This window comes from Eretmochelys imbricata, chromosome 5, assembly GCF_965152235.1.
Source record: "Eretmochelys imbricata isolate rEreImb1 chromosome 5, rEreImb1.hap1, whole genome shotgun sequence".
Classification (NCBI taxonomy): Eukaryota; Metazoa; Chordata; order Testudines; family Cheloniidae; genus Eretmochelys; species Eretmochelys imbricata.
This window is the reverse complement of record NC_135576.1, coordinates 47,840,283-47,864,019: the sequence shown is the minus strand read 5'-3', so window position 1 is coordinate 47,864,019 and position 23,737 is coordinate 47,840,283. Positions and strand designations below refer to the sequence as shown.

The window sequence follows — 23,737 nt, the reverse complement described above, 5'->3', positions numbered from 1 at the left end:
TGGTAGTTCTCCAAACCCCAGCCTCCAACAGACAAGCGGTTTCCCCCAAATTCAGCCAACCTTCTTAACATATCACTTGACCAACCGAAGTGCAGTCATTAAGGTTAACTAATCTGGGAGAGATATGCTTACAGGTTTGTCAGCAATGGTGGATATACAGAGGCATTTCATGGTACAGCAATTTTTATATGAACAACTTCACAATATGAACCAGCATTCATCATTAAGGCTACGATTTTGTCATGGATATTTTTAATAAAAGTCATGGACAGTTCACAGGCAATGAACAAAAATTCACGGAAGCCGTGACCTGTCCCTGACTTTTACTAAAAACATCCCTGACAAAATGGGGAGGGAGGAGATTCCAGCACGCTGCCCTGCTGCATGCAGTGGCAGGGAGCTGCGGCCCCTTGCCCCTGCCAGCGGAGGCAGATGTGGAACTCCGGGGGCTCCCTGCCACCCACATGGGATGGGGCTCTGGTGTATCCCCTGCAGGTGGAAGCAACTAGAAAGCTCCAGGGTATTTCCCCACTGCCCACGGGTGCTGGGAGCTGTGGGGGATACCCCACTGCCCTGTAGGGCTGGGAGCTGGGAAGGGCCGACTGGGAGCTGCGGGAGATCCCCGCCACCCGTGGGGGCTGGGGAGCTCGGGGGAATCCCCCTCTACCATGGCGGCCAGACTGCTGCAGGGCCCCAATGTCATTGAGGTAGCAGAAAGTCACAGAATCCATGACTTCCACAACATCTGTGACCTACTTGTAGCCTTATTCATAAATTGTACAGACAGATTTCCCCAATCACCACAAGATGTCATCCTAGATCATGGGGAAAAGCCAAGGTTCATAGGCTAAAGTGCACCAATTCGTGAGTCATCTATGTACCATAACTTGCCTGGAGTACACCAGTGAAACCACCATCAGTGAAACAAGTTTTCACTTTTCTATCCTCCTCCCCCCAACCTGGTATGCATTTCTCATGTTTGTCTTAAAAGCAGAATTGATTAAGCCAAAAACAGTAAACTAATTCTTTCCCCCCAAAGCCAACTTCTGGTACCAGCCAGAGACTTTTTAACTAACATCCCCGAGGTACTTTACTGAATATAGAAATAAGAAAGAGGAACTTTTCCAAAACTGATAACCATTTCACTCTTGAATTCCAAGTGTTTTTAATGTTTTTTTCTTTGCAGCTTTGCATAATTTAAAATGATTACTATGGTCTGACTGCTGCAATAAAGGCAGATAAGAATTTTTACACAAAACGCTGAACTACAAAGTTAGTTGTTCTAGTTTCAAAACTAGGGATTCTAATAACATCCTTAGACCCCATATACCTTCATCACTACAGACTAGCCTATACATTTCCATCCCTTACAAAGAGGTAATAGCTGGACTTCTAGACCTTGAAAAAAACACTTAAACTTTACTCTTACCTGAGTATCCTACTGCAACAGCCTCTCAAATCAGTTAATGGTGCTTTTGGCAATGGATGTTCCATAGCTTTATGAACAGAACAGAGTCAGGCACTAATCATAACACAAGAGTTGCTGTTGAGTGATATTGCAATTCGAGATTGTGTTCAATAATTTATCTTCAAGTATGGATATTATCCTCAGATTTAAGCAATGGTGTATATCTTTGGTCCTTAGTAAAACTTTACCATCACTACTAGTAGCGATCACCACAAAGCCAACAATTATTCTGCAAAACAGATTTTGGAGCTATTAGTACTTGTGAGTTTTCAAGGCTAGATCACTGTTCTTTATTCTCAGGAGCTACTGCATGCATATTTAGGATGCAGCTGACTCTAAATGCAGCCTCTCATCTTTACAGGCACATGCCTTTTTTAGCATATTACTCCTGTTTTAAGACTTTAGCTACTCCCTGGCAGCTCATATACGATGCAAGTTTTTGCTTCCATTCAAGAGCCTTAATATATGTTGCAGTTTATGAGGCCAATGTTCATAACAAATTATTGTCAGAAGAAGTTAGGGCATATTACAACTCTACCAGTCACTGCCTAATGCAACTAGAGAAGCGCCATCGAGTCCTTCAAGGCAAGACTAAAAAGGTTTGCTGTAGCTTACAACTTCATTAGTTAATTGTACAATTTTGAATTACAAAACCCAAATTAAAAGAATTCTACAAATATAAAAATGAGGTCTTGTGTAGACATATTGAAGGATGGAATGTTTATGATAGCCTTAGTGTTAATAATATAATCTTGTTCTGTTCTGAAGTTGCTCTCAGGGAAACCTTATAAGGCAGTGAATACAGAACTAGGAACATAAATTATTTCAAGTGTATAGTTGAAGAGGAAAATTGTAATTGTGATTAATAATTAGTTAAATTAGTTGTCAACTCTTAAGATAGGAAAAGTTTGGCAAGGCTTCCTAGGAATTCTGCCAAACATAGGATTATAAACTGGAGCCTAAGTATAGCTCTACTTCTTTTAGAAACACATCAAATATTTTTAGTATCAATAAGTTATGAAGGTTAATAATTTCACAGTATGGTCTTTTTAGGTGTTATTTAATAAACTATAGAAACTAGATCACTGTACATATGTTTTGCTGACTGCTTTCTATTGATAATAAAAGCACAAATATATTTGCTCTTCAGAATTTATTCTGAAGCATTTATTATGCTTAAATAATAGTGTCAGAAGACAGAAAACAGTTATCTTGGATAGTTTAGGTTCAGTGAGATTGGTACTCCCAAAGCCAAAAAACTCAAGTCTTGCTAGTGCATTTTGATACATCAATTCTGAATGTTTCCCTCAATCACAGGGCTGACACTCAAACACCAAACTGCACTATGCATTTTGGTGCCGATGAATAAAGCTACGATTTAGTCACAGAATATGTGACTTCCAAAGACCACCGTGACTTCAGCCAGTGGCTGGGAGCTGCAGGGTCCCGTCGCCTCCTGCAGTGCCAGGGAGCTGTGCCCGCTGCTTGAGACAGCAGCCCCCAAGCTCCACGCCGCCATGGGCAGCGGAGGTACCTGGCAGCTCCCTGAAAGCCGTGGCGGCAGCAGCAGGGGAACCCCGGCAGCTCCCCGCCAGCCATGGCAGCAGCAGGGGGATCCCCGGCAGCTCCCAGGCCACCAGGCCAAGTGAAGGGGACCCTGGAGCTCTGAGCCCCCATGGGTGGTGGGGGCCCTGGAGCTGGGAAACGGGAATGGTCATGTGAGTGAAAGGCCCATGGGACATAGCAGGGCATAAAGAACCACAGAAAACACCAGGCCCACTCTGGTACACAGGCCACTGCATTTTGATTTGACCACACTGGTGCAGAAGCAGATCCTTTATGATCATGAAAATAGCAGAAAACTTGAGTTGACTGAGACCTGCTGAAAGGAGGAGCTATCCTGGACACCAAAGCCTAGCAACCATGAAGGGGATTAAGCTTCTTGGTGACAGTGTAGCAAAGAACAGCAGTTTATTTTTTCCAGATTGGGAGGCTCCGCAGACAAACAGTATCACACACATCTAGCTTAATAAACTACACTCAGAACTTTTCCATTCGAGAAAATTTTGTTATAAGTATAATATGGAAGCCTAGAATGTTAATCAATGGAGTGATTTTCAATAGCAATGGTTTGCATTCAATTGCCAACATCAAGACATTAACAGTACAATTGATTGTTCACTAATAATGACTTTTTACATCAGTGCCCAAATATAAACAAACCCAGAAAGTAACAAACTGCTGCACCAATTAAAATTTGTGCAAGACACTGTGAATCCGCATTATAATCAAAATAATTCCCAATGGACTAACAAAATTAATATATCATCAGTAATGGAGTCAAATAAATTACCGGTATGGCTGCCAAAAAAAGGACTATACTATTAGCCAGAAGTCTACACACATATGCTTGACGAAATTAAGGTTTTTTAGAACACACACAAGCACTAATGTTTAAAATATCAACTCTCGGAGGGAATATAGATCAAGTTAATCAGGATTTATGTAATCATTTGAGAAGGATTTCCTCTAAAATAAAAGCACCCTTCTGAGACATAATTTTTAAGAGTGCAAGAGAAAAGGCTGCCAAAGAATAAAAACAAAACCCCTTAAGTATAGCTAAATTAGTGTCAGAAGTTAGACCAGAGATACAAACCTACTTCAATCTCTTTTACCTAATACGAGAAAACTGTTATTCTGAACCAAATATTTCTACAATCTTACTAAATTCCACTATGCTTCCTTGCCGATCTTGAAATCCATCCATTTTCAAGTTGTTATTTTACCCTTATCTATGGGAATAAATCGTAACTAAACTTTGTTAATATTGCTTAAATGTTTCAGCCTTAAATGTTCAGCCTGTAGCAGAGATGGTTTGCTTGAGAGATTTGAAACTACTTTTGGATAAGGGCATTGTCATGCCATTGTTCTATAGCCAATTTTTGGATAAGGGCATTGTCATGCCATTGTTCTATGGGGGGTGGGAAGAAGGGGTGTTGTGTTGGAGAGGAGTGTTTCACTTGGTCAAAAAGAGATTAAAGATGTACTCGTCAAATAATTACTTTTAATGTTGATAGCTAAGTTTAGTATTGTGCAAAAAGTACAAATGTATTTAAGCATTCTTTCAACATTATTTTGTTTTTAAAATACTGTTTTTTCAATTTTCAATGAAAATTTTTGATCACTCATCAAAAATGTATGCTTTGGGGTCTCTCAAAACCAACCCCCCAGGTATTGCTGTTCTGATGCTAGATAGGTGCTCTCTCTCTCAATGAGCCCATGTCCGGGCGGGGGGGGGGGGGGGGGAGGAAGGACGGACGGACCTACAGACAGTGGTGAATTCCAAAAGAATCATGGTTAAGATTCCTGAATAACTTAACTTATTTTCCCCCTTTTTGTAAATACGGTTATAGAATAGCTTTTCCAGCTCTCTAGAAACTATACCAAATACTGTAGTTTAACATTTACCATTTTATTTGTGTTTTCTTGCAACCAACTTGCTATTAAAAGCACAATTTATTCAAGTAAACCATGCAAGAAAACCAAAAGTGAATGCTACAGATAGTATTTTGTCCTAAAACTGTCTGGTACTGAGAACATTATCCCCATCTTGCTGGAGGCAGATAAAACTGACAGAACAACCTGAAAGTAAGACTTCTTTTAAACTGTGGATTACCAGATAAAATTGTGCATAAATTGGGAGGCATGAAGGGTGAAAAATCTAAAAAAGTGATAGGTAGTATCCCACGGTATCTTCCATAATCTTTATCCACAGATCATTTTTAAATATTTCACAAAGGACTGTAAATAAACTAAGTAAAATAAATTATTCCATGTAACAGAGCAATTTATTTATAAGGTATAAACTAAAGATTTACATCCAAAGGGGTCCGCACTTCCACTGGAAATTTTTTAGGGGTCTGCAAATGAAAAAAGGTTGAAAACTACTGCTCTAAAGTAACCATAGCCTAACAATGCTTTACAATCTGATTCCAGCAAGAAAAAAAACCTAGTGGTGACAGAGTCAAGAATATTTCTAGAGTCTGAGAATTCTCAAATAGTAATTATCCATAGTACCTTGATACTTTGAGGATTTTATGGTAAAGAGCTGCTATCAGTATAAGGTAGTGTGTTTCTAGACTTAACTGTGTTTAACAAGCAAACTCACTATAGGTTCTAGTTGAAGCAATATACTGGGATCCTAAGGCAGTGGGGAGTCATTTCAAAATTAAGTCAGTTTTACTCTTTTTGGAAACACGAGCTTCAATGTTCACCAAAAGGATAATGCTTTAAGATGTACAAATATGTAAATTTGAACTAGAATGCATAAACTTTTAGATTTCACATTTAAAGATATTTGATCATTTCTTTATTCACTAGCCTGCCAAAACCCAATTTTGTGGTTCTCCACTGTTCCTATAAGTATTGTACTGTAAGCCATTAAAACAGTAAAGACCAAGGTAAAATAAACGTGGAAGGGTCTTACTGGATTTACATTTTGGCAGATATTTACATCTCCAAAACAAGTTAACTGAATTTCTATAATAAGTCTACATATGTACATATTCTATTCTACAATTGGTATTGACAGGATTATAGTTGCTTTAAAATTAAGATTACCTTTATTCCCCCATCAATTCTGGTTTTGGTTCCAGATGGGCCATTGATCTGACCCAGTATGGCTGTTATGTTCTTATTGTGATTCTTTGATCTACAGACTTAATCTAATTGTGAGCTCAGCTGTAAAAAGTACGTGAAAGTTCATAAGATGTCAAAATAACCTATAACAACAAATGTTGACAGGGAAAAGTACAAAAGGGAGACAAAGACCGAATTAGTCCAAACACTCAGGCCTACTGATATAACTCAAGGACTGTGTTAAGATCATGGTTAATAAGCAAGAAAATATGGGTCCAGAAATTAACCAAAACTGATGTGTTGCATATTTGGCCTAATTAGTGAACAAAATAATGATGAGATAGGCTATTCCATCCATCACTCCCTTTTTGGATCCTTAAAGAAAGAGACTTTGGAGATGGTGGGAAATATGGAGAAAGAACAGACTGAGGCTACTAGCACAATCTTCACCAGCATGGCTGCCACCCCCACCATTTTCTGGACTCCAGGCCTTCATCATCCTAATCCTGAAAGATGTTCTGACCACACCGAACCAGAGAGAGGGACCCAGATAACATGGACAAATCTATCAGCTCTAGCTGGGATAAGACGGGATCCGACTTAACAGCAGCAGCAGCAACCACCACTGCTCCAGCTCATCTCAACTAACTTCTCTTTTCCCCAAAAGAACAGTTACCACCATCTTTAATACCACCTAAAAGACTTTTAAACTAAAATCTCTCCAGCTAAACAGAAAGGGAACAATGAATGCTGTCAAATTGAAAGACGTATTTAATACTTTACACTTCAAATGCTTCAACTGTTTTTCCTCCTTTTCTTTATCTTTAATGGTGTTTGAGCCATGGTACTAAGCTGGCGAAGATCTCCGTATACAAAATCCCAAACCTTGTTTAACACTGTTAAATGTTGAACAGTGACCAGGTTATGTTAACATCTCTGGCCTATTTAATCCATCTAAATTAACAGAACAAGGGTCACATCTTCCACCCCAATCATAAATGTAAGATGGTATTTCGTGGTGCAGTATCTTTAGGTGACTGTCCTGAACTGTAAAAAATCCAGGGAATCCTCTCTCTTCCACATACCTAATATACACACATGGATTATCAGATACAGGAGTAATCCAGTTTGACACACTGTTGCCTCCAGAATTTGGGGAATTTTAAAAAGTTCAATAAAACTTAACTCAAGATGATTTTCTTGATTGCAAAACTTTGAAAAGCAAGGATCAATCAGAGTCTCCCTTCTCAGATTTGCAGAGATTTAGATTTACAAGCTATATCTGGGAAGCTTTTGATTTGGCCAAGGCTCAGGACCCTCAGAATGCATACAAAAGCAAAAAAGACAAATACATAGAGTAGCAAACTCTAATCTAGTTCTCCTGCATGAACCTGAAACAGTTTACATTTCTCCTCTGCTACCAGCTACTCATCCATGTCTTTTCTAAGTATGCTCACACTCAATGAAACTTAAAGTTCAGTTTAAATCAATGTTTTCTGTTCAGAGTACAATGGAACGCAGTTACAAAACTCGTACAGCCTTGGCTTTCATACTTGAAAGATAAACACCCTCCTTGTGACATGCTACCATAAGTCTTATAAATATAGTTTTCTTAACAAGGAACTTCAGCAACCTACGTAGAGCTACCTACCCACTTAGTAACCAACAAAGAATTTTACACTTAAAAAAACCAAAACAGTAAATAGTCCATAAAATGCTGGATTAACTAATCCAAGGGAATTTTTAAACCAGAAGACAAAATATCCACTTAGAAATAGTTACGGTAAACAAAGTAATTTTCCCCAACTTTATTTATAGTATTATGGTAGCAAATTAATTTAAATTTGTGTAACCTGGAAGACCAATTTTGACCTTTCTACCTGAAATTTTACACTTGTGACATTTAAAATCAGGAATATTTCTTTGCAAACTTCCAGGTTAACTAGGTAAGCCACATAATATGTACAATTTGGGGAAAAAAAATGTAGTATTTCACTTTCTGAAAGAGTCTAACCTTTTTCCCTTGCTCATCTCAAAAAAGGTTTGGATTAAAAGCTTCAACAAGAATTACAGCATAGGATAGTACTTTTTAAGGATGGGTAGAAAGTATCAACACTACTCCATGAAAAATCCTTCAAGCAGCTATCTTTCATTATCCTAAATTTAATCAAGGAAATTGAGTAATTTGCTGCCTCTACAGACACCACCCCTTCAGACCTCGTAAATTCGCTGTGGCAATAGCAAAATGTATTGCCTTTAAGATACAGATTTGTAACTGTGTTGGAGAGTTCTACTTAGAAAATACAGTGAAAATGAATTTTAAATTACTACATTTGGATAAAAAGGAAATGCAATCTCAAAGTACACTCTTAGCTGGGGCAGACGAATATATGGGTTCTCTCAGGGAGGATCACTAAAGGTAATGAAAGGAAAAAAATAATTTGGGCTTTTTCTGCTTCTTTTATGGTACATAAAAAGAAGGCCTGAGGAAGCCTCTCCACCTGTTTATGTTTAACCATAGCTATCAGGAACGTAAAACCGAGTTTTGTACAAGGATTAGTTAGGTTGTCAGAAAAGTAGATTGGGAGCTTTAAGCCCTTAACTGAAAGAGTTGGTTGTTAACCAAGGGAGTATTTTAGATACTCCTAAAAATAAAGAACAGGCTTCGAATGGCCTGACAGTCATTCATCACTTCCAGAAAGCTAGAATATTCCATAATGAAGGTTGGTTGAGCACTCTTAAGTCAGCCAGTTGAGTGTTGGTATTATACCATCTCATTACATGGTTACATACTATTTCCCCCAAGACACATGCCTTATTTACTGCACAGGGTAGAAGGTGTTCACTGAATAGGAAGCTTTTTAATATCTTGTTTTATTCTCATCTTGTGTGTGTAGCCTGAGGCCTTAGTTACTGCAAACAATCCAAACCCTGCATTAAATACTGATTTGGTTCTTATGGGATTTTCTAGGAAATTCTGTCATGTGGAACCATGCTGACTCCCACATGGATTTGCAGCAGCATTGCAACCAATAGATCCACAGTACTTACCTCTGCCCCTTGAGCAAAAAGAACTATAAATAGCAGGAAAGGAACACTGATATTTAGAAATCCTAGATCAATATTATATTCTGGAGGAAAGTGAGAGCTTCTGGTTATGCAACTGCCCCGGTTCTCCTTAACCTGATCCCTTCTGTCCATGAAACTGACCTCCTTTTGTTCCTGTTTCCACCTTCATTATATATTTCACACCATCACTTCCAACTTGTTTTAGCCCCCAATCACCTCCAATGCAAGGGGTGGGTAAACTTTGTGGCCCGAGGGCTACATAGAGGTTGTGAAACGGTATGGAGGGCTGGGTACGGTAAGCTGTGCCTCTGCCCCATACCCACCCCCTGACTGCCCCCCTCAGAACCTCCGACCCATCCAACCCCCCCCTTGTCCCCTCACCGCCCCCTCCCGGGACTCCCTGCCCCTAACCGCCCCCCTGGGACCCTACCCCCATCGAACCCTCCAATCCCCCTGTCCCCCCCACTCCCAGGACCCCCCGGGACCCCACTCCTTATTCAACCCCCCCGTCTGACCCCCTCCCCCCCAAACCTCCACCCCATCCAGCTGCCCCCTGTCCCCTGACTGCCCCTGGGACCTCCTGCCCCTTATCCAACCCCGTCTCCCCCCACCCCTTTACCATGCTGCTCAGAGCAGCAGGACAGGCTTATTGGAAAGCCTGGGAGGTGGGCGGGCGCAAGCTTCGCTACCCGCACAGCGGCATAACTGCAGGGGAGGGAGGACAGCGGAGGAGGGGCCGGGGGCTAGCCTCCCCTGCCAGGAACTCAGGGGCCGGGCAGGACAGTCCCGCGGGCCGTAGTTTGCCCCCCCTTCTCATATTCTCTCCTTAACCCTCTCAGTCTCCCTTTTGCTGCTCACCCATGTAATTACAGTCAAGTTGGAAGAGCACTGAGAACACAGGTCACAGGCTACCTGCTCTGCTCCTGTACCAGTGCCATTGCAGCCAAGAGGTACAACTGCAAGAAGAGTTCTGTTTGGCTCCTATATATCCTGCAGTCCCAGGATGGAGCCCAGTACAATGTTTGGAGTAATGTGACCCAAATAACAAAGCTCTACTAAATAGGTACAAATGGCAATTTTCAGATATTTATCATAGCTAAATTTGGGTGAATTTCCTCTCTCCCTACATGGCTAAGGACCAGGAACAGCTCTCAGAAGTTTGAAGTCAATCTGCGTAGCATAGTTATAAGCCAGGCTTGGCTTACAGATGCTGCCATTGGTTTCATACGGATGCTCTATCCAGCATTTTGTTTGTGCGCGTGTGCACTCAAAAGTTGAACCCCCCCCCCCCGAACCCCAAAACAACCGGTATTTGTTGGGGGCCTGAAAGTCAGGAACTCCTTGATCAAAAGAATCAACATTTTCACCACAAACTCCACTCTGGGTCCCTCCACCAAGTACTGAACTGGAATGCCAATTTTAAGCCAATTGGACAGTCCATATGAATTTTAAAAAGGTTTGAAGACTGGAATATGAACAGAATTCCAGTGCAATTTTATCTCCCTAACTACAATAGGTGTTCCATAAGTGATAAACTGCTTGAAGTGCTTATTTTGCAGAACTGAAACTAAGATATTCAGTGGGAGGATTAGAAGCCTTCAGGGAAAGTAATGCATGGGGATAAGGGGTTGCCAGGACCACTGTACTGTCCCTCTCCCACTCCAAATTCAAGCGACAGCAAGAGACAAGAGTTATAAGAGTAGGTAGTGGTGTCATTGTCAACGAGGCAGATAGTATCTACAGTTTTTCTAAATCCAGTATATAATAGCTATTGACAAAATAGCAATGTGTTCTACAACTATGAAGTCACAGTAACTGCTTACAACATAATAAGACTGTTATACTATAATGTAATAGCAAGTACAAAGTATGTCCTAAAAAGGCCAAAAAAGCAGGGTGGATAAAAATCAATGATTTAAAAAAAAATAAATTTTTTTATTTAAATCCGATTCTTTTGAGGAAAAAAACTATACATTATAGCTCAAAGATATCTCATCATGGAATAGGGATTATAAATTCTAATTCTATAATAGGAGACAATATATTCATGTAATATTTAAGAAAAGTTTTGCAAATGAGTTCCAATAATTTATGGATTAGGGACCCAATCTGAGGTTCCAGGAGCTTCTGTATAGATTATTTAGGTTACTTTTTCTATCTACCCAATGGGACTCAGTGCTCAGTCCAGAAGATACCATCAGAGATGCTTAGTTTTGCAGTTCTCAAACTGTGATTTGTGCTTCCAGAGATAACTGGCTTGTTAACAGTAAAAATGTTTTTAAATAAAAAAAATAAAAAAAATTAGACAGACAGATGTGAGAAACAACAGACCTCAACCCTATTGTTCCTCTGCAAATTTGTGTACACAGTCAACCCCTTACCTCTCTCTAAAAGGGCAAAGTTTCAAAAACTTCAATGAATAGAAGATTGTTGGGGGCAGAATAGATCTGGACAAGGAGAAGAAGTCTGGAGATAAATGTGAGAAGGGAAGGACAGGCAGTAGAAACAAATGTGAAACTGTTTGAGCAGCAGAAGTCTTGAGGTCTTTGAGTGTAGCCTTCATTGATTTGATATCTACCATTCCATTCTCTCACTAGAAGGGAAAACCTATAATGGCAACAGGCCGTAAGAGAGACCCAGTTTTGGAATATTTGAATGAAGTTCCTCTACCTGTGGGTAAGACAGGCATGCATGCAAAATGCAAAACAGTGCAACAAAGAAATGCACGGCCTGGCTGCCCGAATGAAACATCATGAGAAGTGTTCCTTCTCAGGAGGAAGCTGCATTGAAGATGATGAAAGGAACATGTCTGAACATGCAGGATCTTCAGGTTGGTAAACTTTTTTATTTCATACTCCTTTCTTAAGGACTGCCTGTCTTCCTTCCAGACTATTCTTGCATTCTTATGTTTGAGCAAAAAATGTAGTTGTTACTCTATGGTACTATCGTTTTAGATACAGTTGTGATAAAAAATAAATAGCTGAAATAGGCAGATCTTCCTTTTACAATTTCACCTCTAAAGTAGTACTGAGTGTCACTGAATGCAATGAGTAATACTAAATGAGCAGTATGGTAATAATAATTAAATAACTGCACTGACTTATTTTGTTTAGGAGAATCCATGCTCAACATACAGGATTCTGAAGACTATCCACCTTCAAGATCACCCTAATTTTCTATAGTTTCAGAGTTATCTGCCAATGATAGTGTTTCAGTCACATCATGTATGTCACATAGCCACAGTATATATCACCTGTAGCAAAAAGAAAAAGAAATCTCCATCATCCAGAAACAACCATAGATAAGTTTGTGGTAAGAACCAGCAGATTACAAGAAGAGGTAATTACTGAAAAAACTGCCCGGTTTGTTTATTCAACAAACTTTCCTTTCTGTATTGAGAACCCACATTTCATTAGCACGGTTCAGTCATTAAGACCATGGACAAGATGTACAGTCCATCCAACAGAGCAGATGTCGCAGGCAAACTGCTGGATAAAGTCTATGAAAGAAAAATTGAGCAGTGTGCAAAAGGTCTAGAGGGTAAAATTGTTAACCTGAGTCTTGATGGGTGGAGCAATGTCCACAATGATCCTGTTGTACGTGCTTGTGTGATAACAGAAGGGAATGTCTTCCTTACGGAAACAATTGATACATCAGGAAAAGCACACACAGCAGAATACTTACAAGTAGCAGTAAAAGCTATAACAAACTGAAAAAAATTCAAATGTCTAGTATGCAGCTTGGTCACAGCCAATGCTGCAAATGTATCCAAGATGAGAGGAAATTATTTAGAAGAGCTTCCATACATTTAGCTGAAAACTAAGGACAGAAATTACACATGATCTGACCACATAAAATGTAATCCAGTTCAAAAGTTACATTCTGAACCAGTACTATCTGCAAGAGTATGGAAGCAGGTAGTGTATCTGACATGCTTATTTGCCTGTTCAAAACCAGAATACCTAGAGGTATTTTAGAGGTGTGCTTATATCCAAGACATGGAAAGGAACCAAGATTTAGGGTTTTCTTAAAGTACACATATTTCTTTATGCGATGCAAGGGTTTATTCTGGCATTTTAAAATGCTAAAGTTGGTAAGAGAGACTAGATATTATTCTGAAGTCATATCTGCTTGCTTTTATGAAGAGATTAATTTCTTTAAAATATTGTCATCACTATAGAAACAGTACAATCGGGGAATGTGAGCTGATTCTACTCTGGCTCACACAACAGCACTGTTAACTAAGGTCCAAAGGCAGACCTTTAACAATGATGTGGAAGCAAGAAAGCCAGACTTTCAGATCCCAAGTTGAGTTTGCAACAATGAGACACACAACTTGCAAATTGAGTCTGATATCAGTCACAGAGGAAATGTGGAACACTCCACTGTCAACTTTGTAGTCTTCCAGAGTGTAATTGCAGTTTAAATCAGTTTAAAGTGGGGGCAAGGGGACATTTAGAAAAAAATGTACAATGGAGTTGTCCTAATGTTAGAACACCATCTTCAATTCCTAAAGTTCACAGCTGCCTTAATGGTTTTGATTAATCTGCAGGTCTAGAAAGAGCAAGACTCATGAAACAATACGAGGATCCCCTCAATAAGATATGAATATATCTTTGTGCTTAGTAACTCTGATATTGTCCTTCAAAGATAACCTGCAAATACAAAATTGGAATTGTGCCATTTTTGCTCCTCTATAATGGAGATGTTCAGATATCATGGCCATGAATGTGGTATATATACACACTCCACAGAACACTTGAAAGGGTTCCTCCCCTGCCCGGCCTGACGCAAAAAAGCTTGTTCTTGAAGTTAATAATATGGAAATTGGGCTTCAGTTTTTGTTGCAGGTTTCCTAGGAGGACCAGAATACACTCACGGGAGGTCTCTGGCAGCTGTTATGCAGAGTTTGGCAGGTGCCTGAATTAACAGGGTATTAAAGTTTTTGACTATAACTAAAAATCATTACCTTTCTTAATTACTCAATGTGGGATGTAAATGTTGGGCAAAGAACTAACGCTTAAAACCAATCAATCAATCTTCAGACAGCAGTTATTATGACCAAGTTAGAGACATTCAACACAGGTTTGAGCATGCCAGGTATAAACCAGTTGTAAGTACCTGATCCATGCTAAATGGGTATGGTTATTGCTGAGACACTTAAGGCATGTTCAGAGCAGCTGTATAAATGCTACTTGGCCTTTAGATTTAATAAAGGAATTTCTGGTTGAATTAGTGTGAATTATTCCCTTTATTATTATTATTATTATTATTATTAATGGTAATAATAATTGCAACACCATAATTTAAGCATGAACAAAAATAAAAACAACATGTTCAGGCAGAGAAACAAGGTAATAACCCCACTTCTTTCCCCCCACATTTCAGGTTAATTTAAATTATATCATATTCTAAGTCAGAGTTATTGGTAAATACAGTGGTCTCTTGAAACATCTTGAGAAACCAAGTGTATCACCAATTTGTTTAATGTCCATTATTTTAGGAGAAGAGGCCTGCTAAGGACAGAGAATTAACCGGGTATGTTATATGGAAACAGTGCAAGCCTTGTCTTCATCAGAGTATTTAGCTTCTTGTATTATATATTCAATTTTTTTTATTAAATAATTTGTTGCTTTATTATAGTAAATGATGTGCTCTGACAACAGTTGTATTGACACGAGTTTGGTTTTTGTATTTTAAAATAGTTGTTACTTTTCCTGAGCATACACAAAGTTGTATGGAATGAGAAAGGTCAAAGTAAGACGGTCACAACCACAAGGGTAGCCTAAAATTCCTTGTTACCTGTAAGGGGCTAAGAAGCTCAAATAACCTGGTTGGCACCTGAACAAAGAAACCAATGGGGACTAAAGATACTTTCAAATGGGGGCGGGGGGAGTTTAAGATCAGTTAAACTTATTTCTTTGCTTAATCTCCCCCACAGTCTGGCTGGGGGAAACTGGTGTGCAAAATTTTCTGCTCAATTCGACTTTTGTTTTAAGCTTTGCAATTCACCTTCAACTTTATTTGAACAGAATTTAATGTATAGTTACCTACAGAAAACTGACATGAACACCAATTCATTTGCTCGGATCTGACCAAAAGTAGCTTACCACACACTGACTTTATAAGAATTGAACATTATATATAATAAATGTCTGGTGATACCTAGATCAGAACTAAAATGACAGTGTCTCTTTTCCCCTCAACTTTGAGGATGACACAGGAAGAGAAACTAGCAAACTACCCAGTCTGAAAGGCTCCTAAATTCTAGTCATCTAAGAGTCTCCAGGGACTTAATCTTCTACTGCAGCTCCTCCCCTTACACTGGCCTTTTCCAGGAGAGTGTACGCAATTCTCAGGACTAGTAGTGAAGATCCTAGAGTGCTAACTCCTAAGCCCTCATATGGAAGGATGATAGTTCTTTCACTTTACCCACTCCTCTTCCCGCAGTCAAGGGAAATCTTGTCTACCATGGTGCTGTTCCAGCCTTTCAAGAGAATTTCACATGTAATCACCTACAGCCCATGCGGCTGCTGGACAAAACGCTCTCCAGAACGCCATTTCTGTCCCAGAATATAAATGGCAGGAAATCACTGATTAGCAGAACAAAACTTGCAAAGGAGTTGGGAAATGTTGCCACAGCAAACCCCACTGGCCTGGAATCAAAGGATTGGGAGAGTATTGAAGAGAGAACTCCTGTATTACTGATATTATGGTATTGCCAGAGGCCCCAATTTGCTAGGCATTGTACCAAATAAAAGAGAGTCCCTGCTGTGAAGAGTTTACAATCTAAAAAAGACAAACGAGGTGGTGAATGGGACAATACAAGCAAGGTCAAGGTGTAAGCACATCTTATTAGTTCCATCTTTTCCCACATCCATTCCTGAAGAGGACCAACACATAAAGGGTTAATAGAGAAGGTATTTGGTCAAAATATGTTCAACTCCAGATATGTTTTCAAAAAATAATTTACACTCAACACCTTGCTTGATCTATCCATTATTAGTTGAGAGCTCTCTTTAGGTATTGCAGAAGAAGTGATGCAAAGTGGACCTCTTACCACCTCTACTACTGACTGCACAAAAAGGAATTCTGGTTTGGGACTAATTATATACACTCAGAAGTGTTCTGGATACACCTTAAATTGACGACATAAAAAGGCACAATACAGGAAAGAGATATTCAGAAACTATTATCTACCAATAGAAAAGTATTTTTAATCAAGTCAGTATATTTCCTAAGAGCACTTTCTACACAACCAAATGCAATTTAACGCAAAAGATTTCGGAATGGTAATGCACATGTGGTGTTTAAACTGTACCTGATAAAAGGAGAAATTTAAGAGTCTCAGATAAGTATATACCAGTGAAAACACTGCTGGAAGTTCATAAAGATAAAAAAATAAAAATAGGTAAACTTAAGTTATTACCATAGCATCTGAGCACACCAAAGATTGGGGTGCTATTGTGCTAGAAACAGCACAAATAAAGAGACAAAAAACTTCAGGATGGGGATTGTCTCTTACTCCAGGTCTGGACAGAATAAAGTTTTCAACAGTGCCTAAGTGCTGATTTAAGTGATTTGGGTGACATCAAGGTCAGAGGGAGAACAGAATGCAGTAGTCCTAAGTGTGAGATGAGAGTCTAAACAGCCTTAAAAAACAGAAAAGGCCAAATCTTTGAAATGTACGGATGTACCTATGGTAAAATCAGGTACTGGCTAAAAGATACTCAAGAAAGGTTAATGTTTTTAGTTTTTGCTTTTTTTTTTTGCTCCATTATTTTTGAAGTAGGCTTCTAAAAGCTCTATTTGCCCTTTTAAATTATATTCAAGAACATTTTTAAATCACGTGTACCTTTGTAAGTATTTTAATGACTGTAGATTCAGATGTATAACTCTCCATAAGCACATACAGATATCAATTTTGAAAAAAAAAATCATCAGAAGCCATACCTTGTGTTGTTCTATCGCATCTATCCATTGTTGTCTATGATCAGGATCCTGAGCTCGTAGGTACCAAACACTATCGTTTACGCTAATGTCAAATCTGCATTCATCAAAATCATGAGGCTGTGGAGGGAAACAAAAAGGGGAATATGAGAAGCACAGCTAGAATTAAGTATAATAAAGATTAGCTATATCAAGCAGAATGCTGATAGTCTAGCTATAAGGTGTTGTAGACCACACTATTTGCTTTTTTAACCAGAGAGTTAATTAAATTCCTATTATAGTATTAGCTCCATTTTGTATGGTGGGTCTAAATAAGAATTTAGGTAAATTTTACGTTTAAAAAAAATGTTAAACCAATAAATTACACCTTACACCAACCCAGAAAACAGCCAGCAGAAGTTTACAGCATGACATATTGCATATAGTAAGAGTTGATGAAACATTATAGCAACTGCCACAAGATCCATTTAAAAACACTGAAGTATTCTTGGGATTCTACCCAAACATAGATCAAACACTCCTTCCCCCATCCAAATAAAAAACAAAAACCAAACCAATCTTATAGCAGACTAAAAAAGCAAAACTAATAAATACCCCCAGCTGAGTTTTAACTTCAGAAAAAAGAGGAGAGGCAGACACTCCATGAAGTCCACTGTGGCTACTACTACTGATTTTAGATACTGTAGTAATGGACAGCAATATAAAACCATAAGCTAGATTCCCTACTAAACATTTGTGTTCATGTAGAACGATACAAATGCAATGCTAGTTGACAGACAAAAGTATGGTCTGACAGATCACAAAAAACCTTCAAAATCCCCAGATAATCACATTTAATCAAAAGGCTAACAGAAAATTTAAAAGAATACACAATAAATGGGACATTACAGTATACAGATACTGTGAACACCAGTAACAATAAGTTGACAAAAAGTTAATTAAAAACATGCCTTTAAATGTTACATAGAAAAACCACAATCAACATTAAAAGTTGATTGCTATGGGGTAACGGGTATCTTAGTACAGGGGTGGGCAAACTTTTTGGCCAGAGGACCACATCCAGGTATGGAAATTGTATGGCGGGCCATGAATGCTCATGAAATTGGTGGTTGGGCTGCGGGAGGGGGTGAGGGCACTGGCTGGGAGTGCAGGTTCTGGGGTGGGGCTGAGGGTTTGGGGTACCGGAAGGTGCTCTGGGCTGGGACCAAGGGGTTCAGAGGGCAGGAGGGGGATCAGGGCTGCGGCAGGGGGTTGAGGTGTGGGTGGGGGGAGAGGGTGGGGGTGCAGGCTCCAGGCAGCACTTACCTCAAGCAGCTCCCAGAAGCAGTGGCATGCTCCCTCTCTGGCTCCTACGTGGAGGCATGGCCAGGCACTTCTGCACTCTGCCCCGTCTGCAGGCACCGCCCCTGCAGCTCCCATTAGCCATGGTTCCCAGCCAATGGGAGCTGTGGGGGTGGTGCTTGGGGCGAGGGCAGTGTGTGGAGTCCTTTGGCAGTCCTCACATGTAGGAGCCAGAGCGCAGGGGCGGGGTGTGTGTGTGTGTGTGTGTGTGTGTGTGTAGGAGCCAGAGCGCAGGGGCGGGGTGTGTGTGTGTGTGTGTGTGTGTGTGTGTGTGTGTGTGTGTGTGTGTAGGAGCCAGAGCGCAGGGGCGGGGGTGTGTGTGTGAACCCCACTCCCCAACTGAAGCGCCGAAGCAGGGCAAGCCACGGACCCTGCTTCCCAGCGGGACCTTGAGGGACGGATTAAAATGCCCGAAGGTCCAGATGCAGCCCTCAGGCCATACTTTGCCCACCTCTGTCTTAGTACAAGGACTAGCTCACAATCTCAAATATGGAACCCAAATATTTAACTACAGTCTCTGAAATTACATACGTTCGACTTTCACATATGAAATGGAAACTGGCCATGCACACTGGGTGACTATCTTGTTTACAAGCGCACAGAGACTTTGCATGCACTTTGCCTACACAATTTCAGAGGCTGATTTGAAATGTGGCCTGTCATGTTCTGTCTTCAAATACTTAAACATTACTATGCATTCATGAAGAATGGTAGAAAATACTTTGGGACAGTGGTTCTCAATCAGGGTTACGGAGCTCCCTGTGGGGGCTGTGAGGAGGTTTCTGGCAGTCTACCAAGCAGGGCCAGCATTACACTTGCTGGGGCCCAAGGCAGAAAGCTGAAGCCTCATGTATGGGTAGAAGCCCAGGGCCCTGAGCCCTGCCACCTGGGGCTGAAGCCAAAGCCTGAGCAATGTAGCTTTGCAGGGCCCCTTGGGGCATGGGGCCACAGGCAGTTGCCCTGCTTGCAACCCCATAACACCAGCCCTGGCTTTTATATGCAGAATACCATTTATTGTGGCACGGGTGGGCTATGGAGTTTTTTTAATAGCATATTGGGGGCCTCAGAAAGAAAAAGGTTGTGAACTCCTGCTTTGGAGCTATGCCACATGAACCATTTTAGAATAATACATAAAAATCTCAATATTACATCATTTCTCTCATTTAACAGAGACTTCATAGTTAAGGTTGACATCTAAGTAATTTATTTTAACCTCCCATCTCCCAAATGTAACTTACTATGTAGACTGTATTGAAATAAAGAAATGGGTGATCATTTTAGGTTAAAGTGTTGTTGATTTTTTAACCACAGCATTTCAGAAATCAGGAATACTTAGAAATAACAATATTAAAAAATAATAGTTTAAAAATTTCTTAAGTGCCTCACTTTCAGTCCATTTCTACCTTTCCAACAGAATATTAGAAATCACCAATTCACATGTGCAGAGATCTGCAATCACTCATGGGTAGGATAGCTCCGATTAAAACGGATTTTAAAATAAAACCTTAACAGTATGTTTATAGCTAGTGCAGCAGGGAATTAGTGATTAGGTACTTGGCTGCCTCTGTCTGACAGCACCATGGATAGATATAACAAGCTCTATAAGGAGGCAACAGCAGCAAGAGACAGAAGAAGGAGCTGAACGAAGAAGGAATGCAGTTAGACTGTGGAGGGAGACAGGAAAAAAAGAGCCTTAGTTGGTAAATTACTTGCCCCTCTCCACAAACATTAGGCTGCCTCAAAAAGAAACTGCCAATACTGTTCCCCTAGCTAGCCAACTCCGATTCCTGCCTCACTCTGAAAAGCAATATAGGATCAAGTAAGTACAGGCTATCATAACACATACGCACAAGGGAACTGAATTAAGATTACACAGGCAACCTTAATTCTGACATTTCCTAACTGGAGTGCTTTGCTTCACAAAGTTCAACATTATTTTAACAGTTTTTTTGTAGGCAATATTTATATACTAAAAAACACAGCAGTTAATCTAGTGAATTGGGCATAGGGCTGGGAATCAGGAACTCCTGATCTCAATCCCTGGCTGTGCCAACTATTAACTGTATAGCTTTGGGAAAATGAAAGCTTTTATATTCCTTATTCAAAATGAGAAAAATTGCTTACCTCACAAGGCTGTTGTAAAGATACAAGCGCTTTGAAAATATAAATACTGTCATTATATTTATATAAAAGCACAGAGCCATGAAATTTCATTAATGCCAAGTCAGGAGATAGCCACAACCCTCCAGAATAGCAATATATTCAAGGCTGATAAAAATGCATTCTTTTTCGGACGCCGGAGCGTGTGATCCAGTAACACCTCCCTGTTCAGGTGCAGAAATAGGAAGAGGAGGTAAATGACAGTCTGTACCTCATCCAGTGGTTAGAGACTGAAACAGGAGGGTGAATTCTCACAATAGCCAAGGAAGTGGGATTTATTAGAACACTAAGGGTATGTCTACACTACGAAATTAGGTCGAATTTATAGAAGTCGGTTTTGTAGAAAGCGTTTTTATACAGTTGATTGTGTGTGTCCCCACACAAATGCTCTAAGTGCATGTAGTTGGCGGAGTGCGTCCACAGTACCGAGACAACAGTCGACTTCCGGAGCGTGGCACTGTGGGTGGCTATCCCACAGTTCCCGCAGTCTCTGCAGCCCATTTGAATTCTGGGTAGAAATCCCCGTGCCTGATGGGGCTAAAACATTGTCACGGGTGGTTCTGGGTACATATCGTCAGGCCCCCGTTCCCTCCCTCTCTCCGTGAAGGCAAGGGCAGACAATCGTTTTGCGTCTTTTTTCTTGAGTTACCTGTGCAGACGCCATACCACGGCAAGCATGGAGCCCGCTCAGCTAACCATCACCGTATGTCTCCTGGGTGCTGGCAGACATGGTGCTGCATTGCTACACAGCAGCAGTTTATTGCCTTTTGGCAGCAGACAGTGCAGTATGACTGGTAGCAGTCATCAACGTAGTCCTGGGTGCTCTTTAAATCAGATGCCTGGGCAAACATGGGAGTGACTCAGCCAGGTCATTTCCCTTGTTTTGTCTTGTGGCGATTCAGGCCATACCGGCAGTGCACTGTCTTTTAACCTCCAGCCAGCAGAAGATGATGGCTAGACGTCATACTGCACCGTCTTCTGCCGAGCACACAGGAGATGATGATGGCTAGCGGTCGTACTGCACAGTCTGCTGCCAGCAAGATGTATAAAGACAGATGAAGTGGCTCAAAACAAGAAATAGACCAGATTTGTTTTGTATTCATTTTCTCCTCCCTCCCTCTGTGAAATAAACAGTCTGTTAAACCCAGTTTTGAGTTCTACCCTTCAGGTTTTGAGTTCTGTCCTTGAGGGGGCCATTCAGTTTCTCGCAAAGCCACCCCCTTTGTTGATTTTAATTCCCTGTAAGCCATGTCGTCAGTCACCCCTCCCTCTGTCAGGGCAATGGCAGACAATCGTTCAGCGCCTTTTTTCTGTGCAGATGCCATACCACGGCAAGCATGGAGCCCACTCAGATCACTTTGGCAATCAGGAGCACATTAAACACCACACGCATTATCCAGCAGTATATGCAGCACCAGAACCTGGCAAAGCGATACTGGGAGAGTAGGTGACGACCTCATCACTCACATCACCATGCTGACATGGACAGAGACTTCTCTCAAGCACGGGTCCTGCCAACGTGGGCATCATGGTACTAATGGGGCAGGTTCATGCCGTGGAATGCCGATTCTGGGCCCGGGAAACAAGCACAGACTGATGGGACCGCATAGTGTTGCGGGTCTGGGACGATTCCCAGTGGTTGCGAAACTTCTGCATGCTTAAGGGCACTTTCATGGAACTTTGTGACTTGCTTCACCATGCCCTGAAGCGCAAGAATACCAAGATGAGAGCAGCCCTCACAGTTGAGAAGCGAGTGGCAATAGCCCTATGGAAGCTTGCAATGCCAGACAGCTACCGGTCAGTCGGGAATCAATTTAGAGTGGGCAAATCTACTGTGGGGGCTGCTGTGATGCAAGTAGCCAACGCAATCAAAGACCTGCTGATATCAGATACAGATACAAAGATCTACTGATACAGATCTGCTGTATTTTAAAGAATCCTTATTGAGATTACAGGGACAAACCATCCCAATGTGTAGAAAGAATAGTAAATATGGCAGGCGACCAGCTTGTCTTAACAGTGAAATCCTTGCTGATCTTAAACACAAAAAAGAGGCTTACAAGAAGTGGAAAATTGGACAAATGTCCATGGATGAGTATATAAATATTGCTCGGGCATGTTGGAATGGAATCAGGAAGGCTAAATCATACCTGGAGTTGCAGCTAGCGAGGGATGTTAAGAGTAACAAGAAGGGTTTCTTCAGGTATGTTGGCAATAAGAAGAAAGCCAAGGAAAGCGTGGGCCCTTCCAAATGAGGGAGGCAACCTAGTGACAAAGGATGTGGAAAAAGCTAACGTACTCAATGCTTTTTTTGCCTCTGTCTTCACGAACAAGGTCAGCTCCCAGACTACTGCACTGGACAGCACAGCATGGGGAGGAGGTGGCCTGCCCTCTGTGAAAGAAGAAGTGGTTCGGGACTATTTAGAAAAACTGGATGTGCACAAGTCCATGGGGCCGGATGCGTTGCACCCGAGAGTGCTAAAGGAATTGGCGGATGTGATTGCAGAGCCATTGGCCATTATCTTTGAAAACTCATGGCGATCGGGGGAAGTCCCGGAAGACTGGAAAAAGGCTAATGTAGTGCCCATCTTTAAAAAAGGGAAGAAGGATGATCCTGGGAAATACAGGCCGGTCAGCCTCACCTCAGTCCCCAGAAAAATCATGGAGCATGTCCTCAAGGAATCAATTCTGAAGCACTCAGACGAAAGGAAAGTGATCAGGAACAGTCAGCATGGATTCACCAAGGGAAAGTCATGCCTGACTAATCAATTACTTTCTATGATGAGAAAACTGGTTCTGTGGATGAAGGGAGAGCAGTGGACATGTTGTTCCTCGACTTTAGCAAAGCTTTTGACATGGTCTCCCACAGTATTCTTGCCAGCAAGTTAAAGAAGTATGGGCTGGATGGATGGACTATAAGGTGGGTAGAAAGTTGGCTAGATTGTCAGGCTCAACGGGTAGTGATTGTCTAGTTGGCAGCCGGTATCTAGCGGAGTGCCCCAAGGGTCGGTCCTGGGGCCGGTTTTGTTCAATATCTTCATTAATGATCTGGAGGATGGTGTGGATTGCACCCTCAGCAAGTTTGCCAATGACACTAAACTGGGAGGAGTG

General features: G+C 41.0%; 1 protein-coding gene across 7 annotated transcripts in view; it reads right to left on the bottom strand.

Annotated features, from left to right (window-relative positions):
* Positions 1-23,737, bottom strand: part of CERT1 (ceramide transporter 1) — a 166,251-nt gene that overhangs the window by 102,352 nt on the left and 40,162 nt on the right. For all 7 annotated transcript variants that reach the window (XM_077817042.1, XM_077817045.1, XM_077817040.1 and 4 more), the window contains exon 3: positions 17,129-17,245. In XM_077817042.1, coding sequence (XP_077673168.1) covers positions 17,129-17,245 — 117 coding nt within the window. The remainder of the gene's footprint in view (positions 1-17,128; positions 17,246-23,737) is intronic.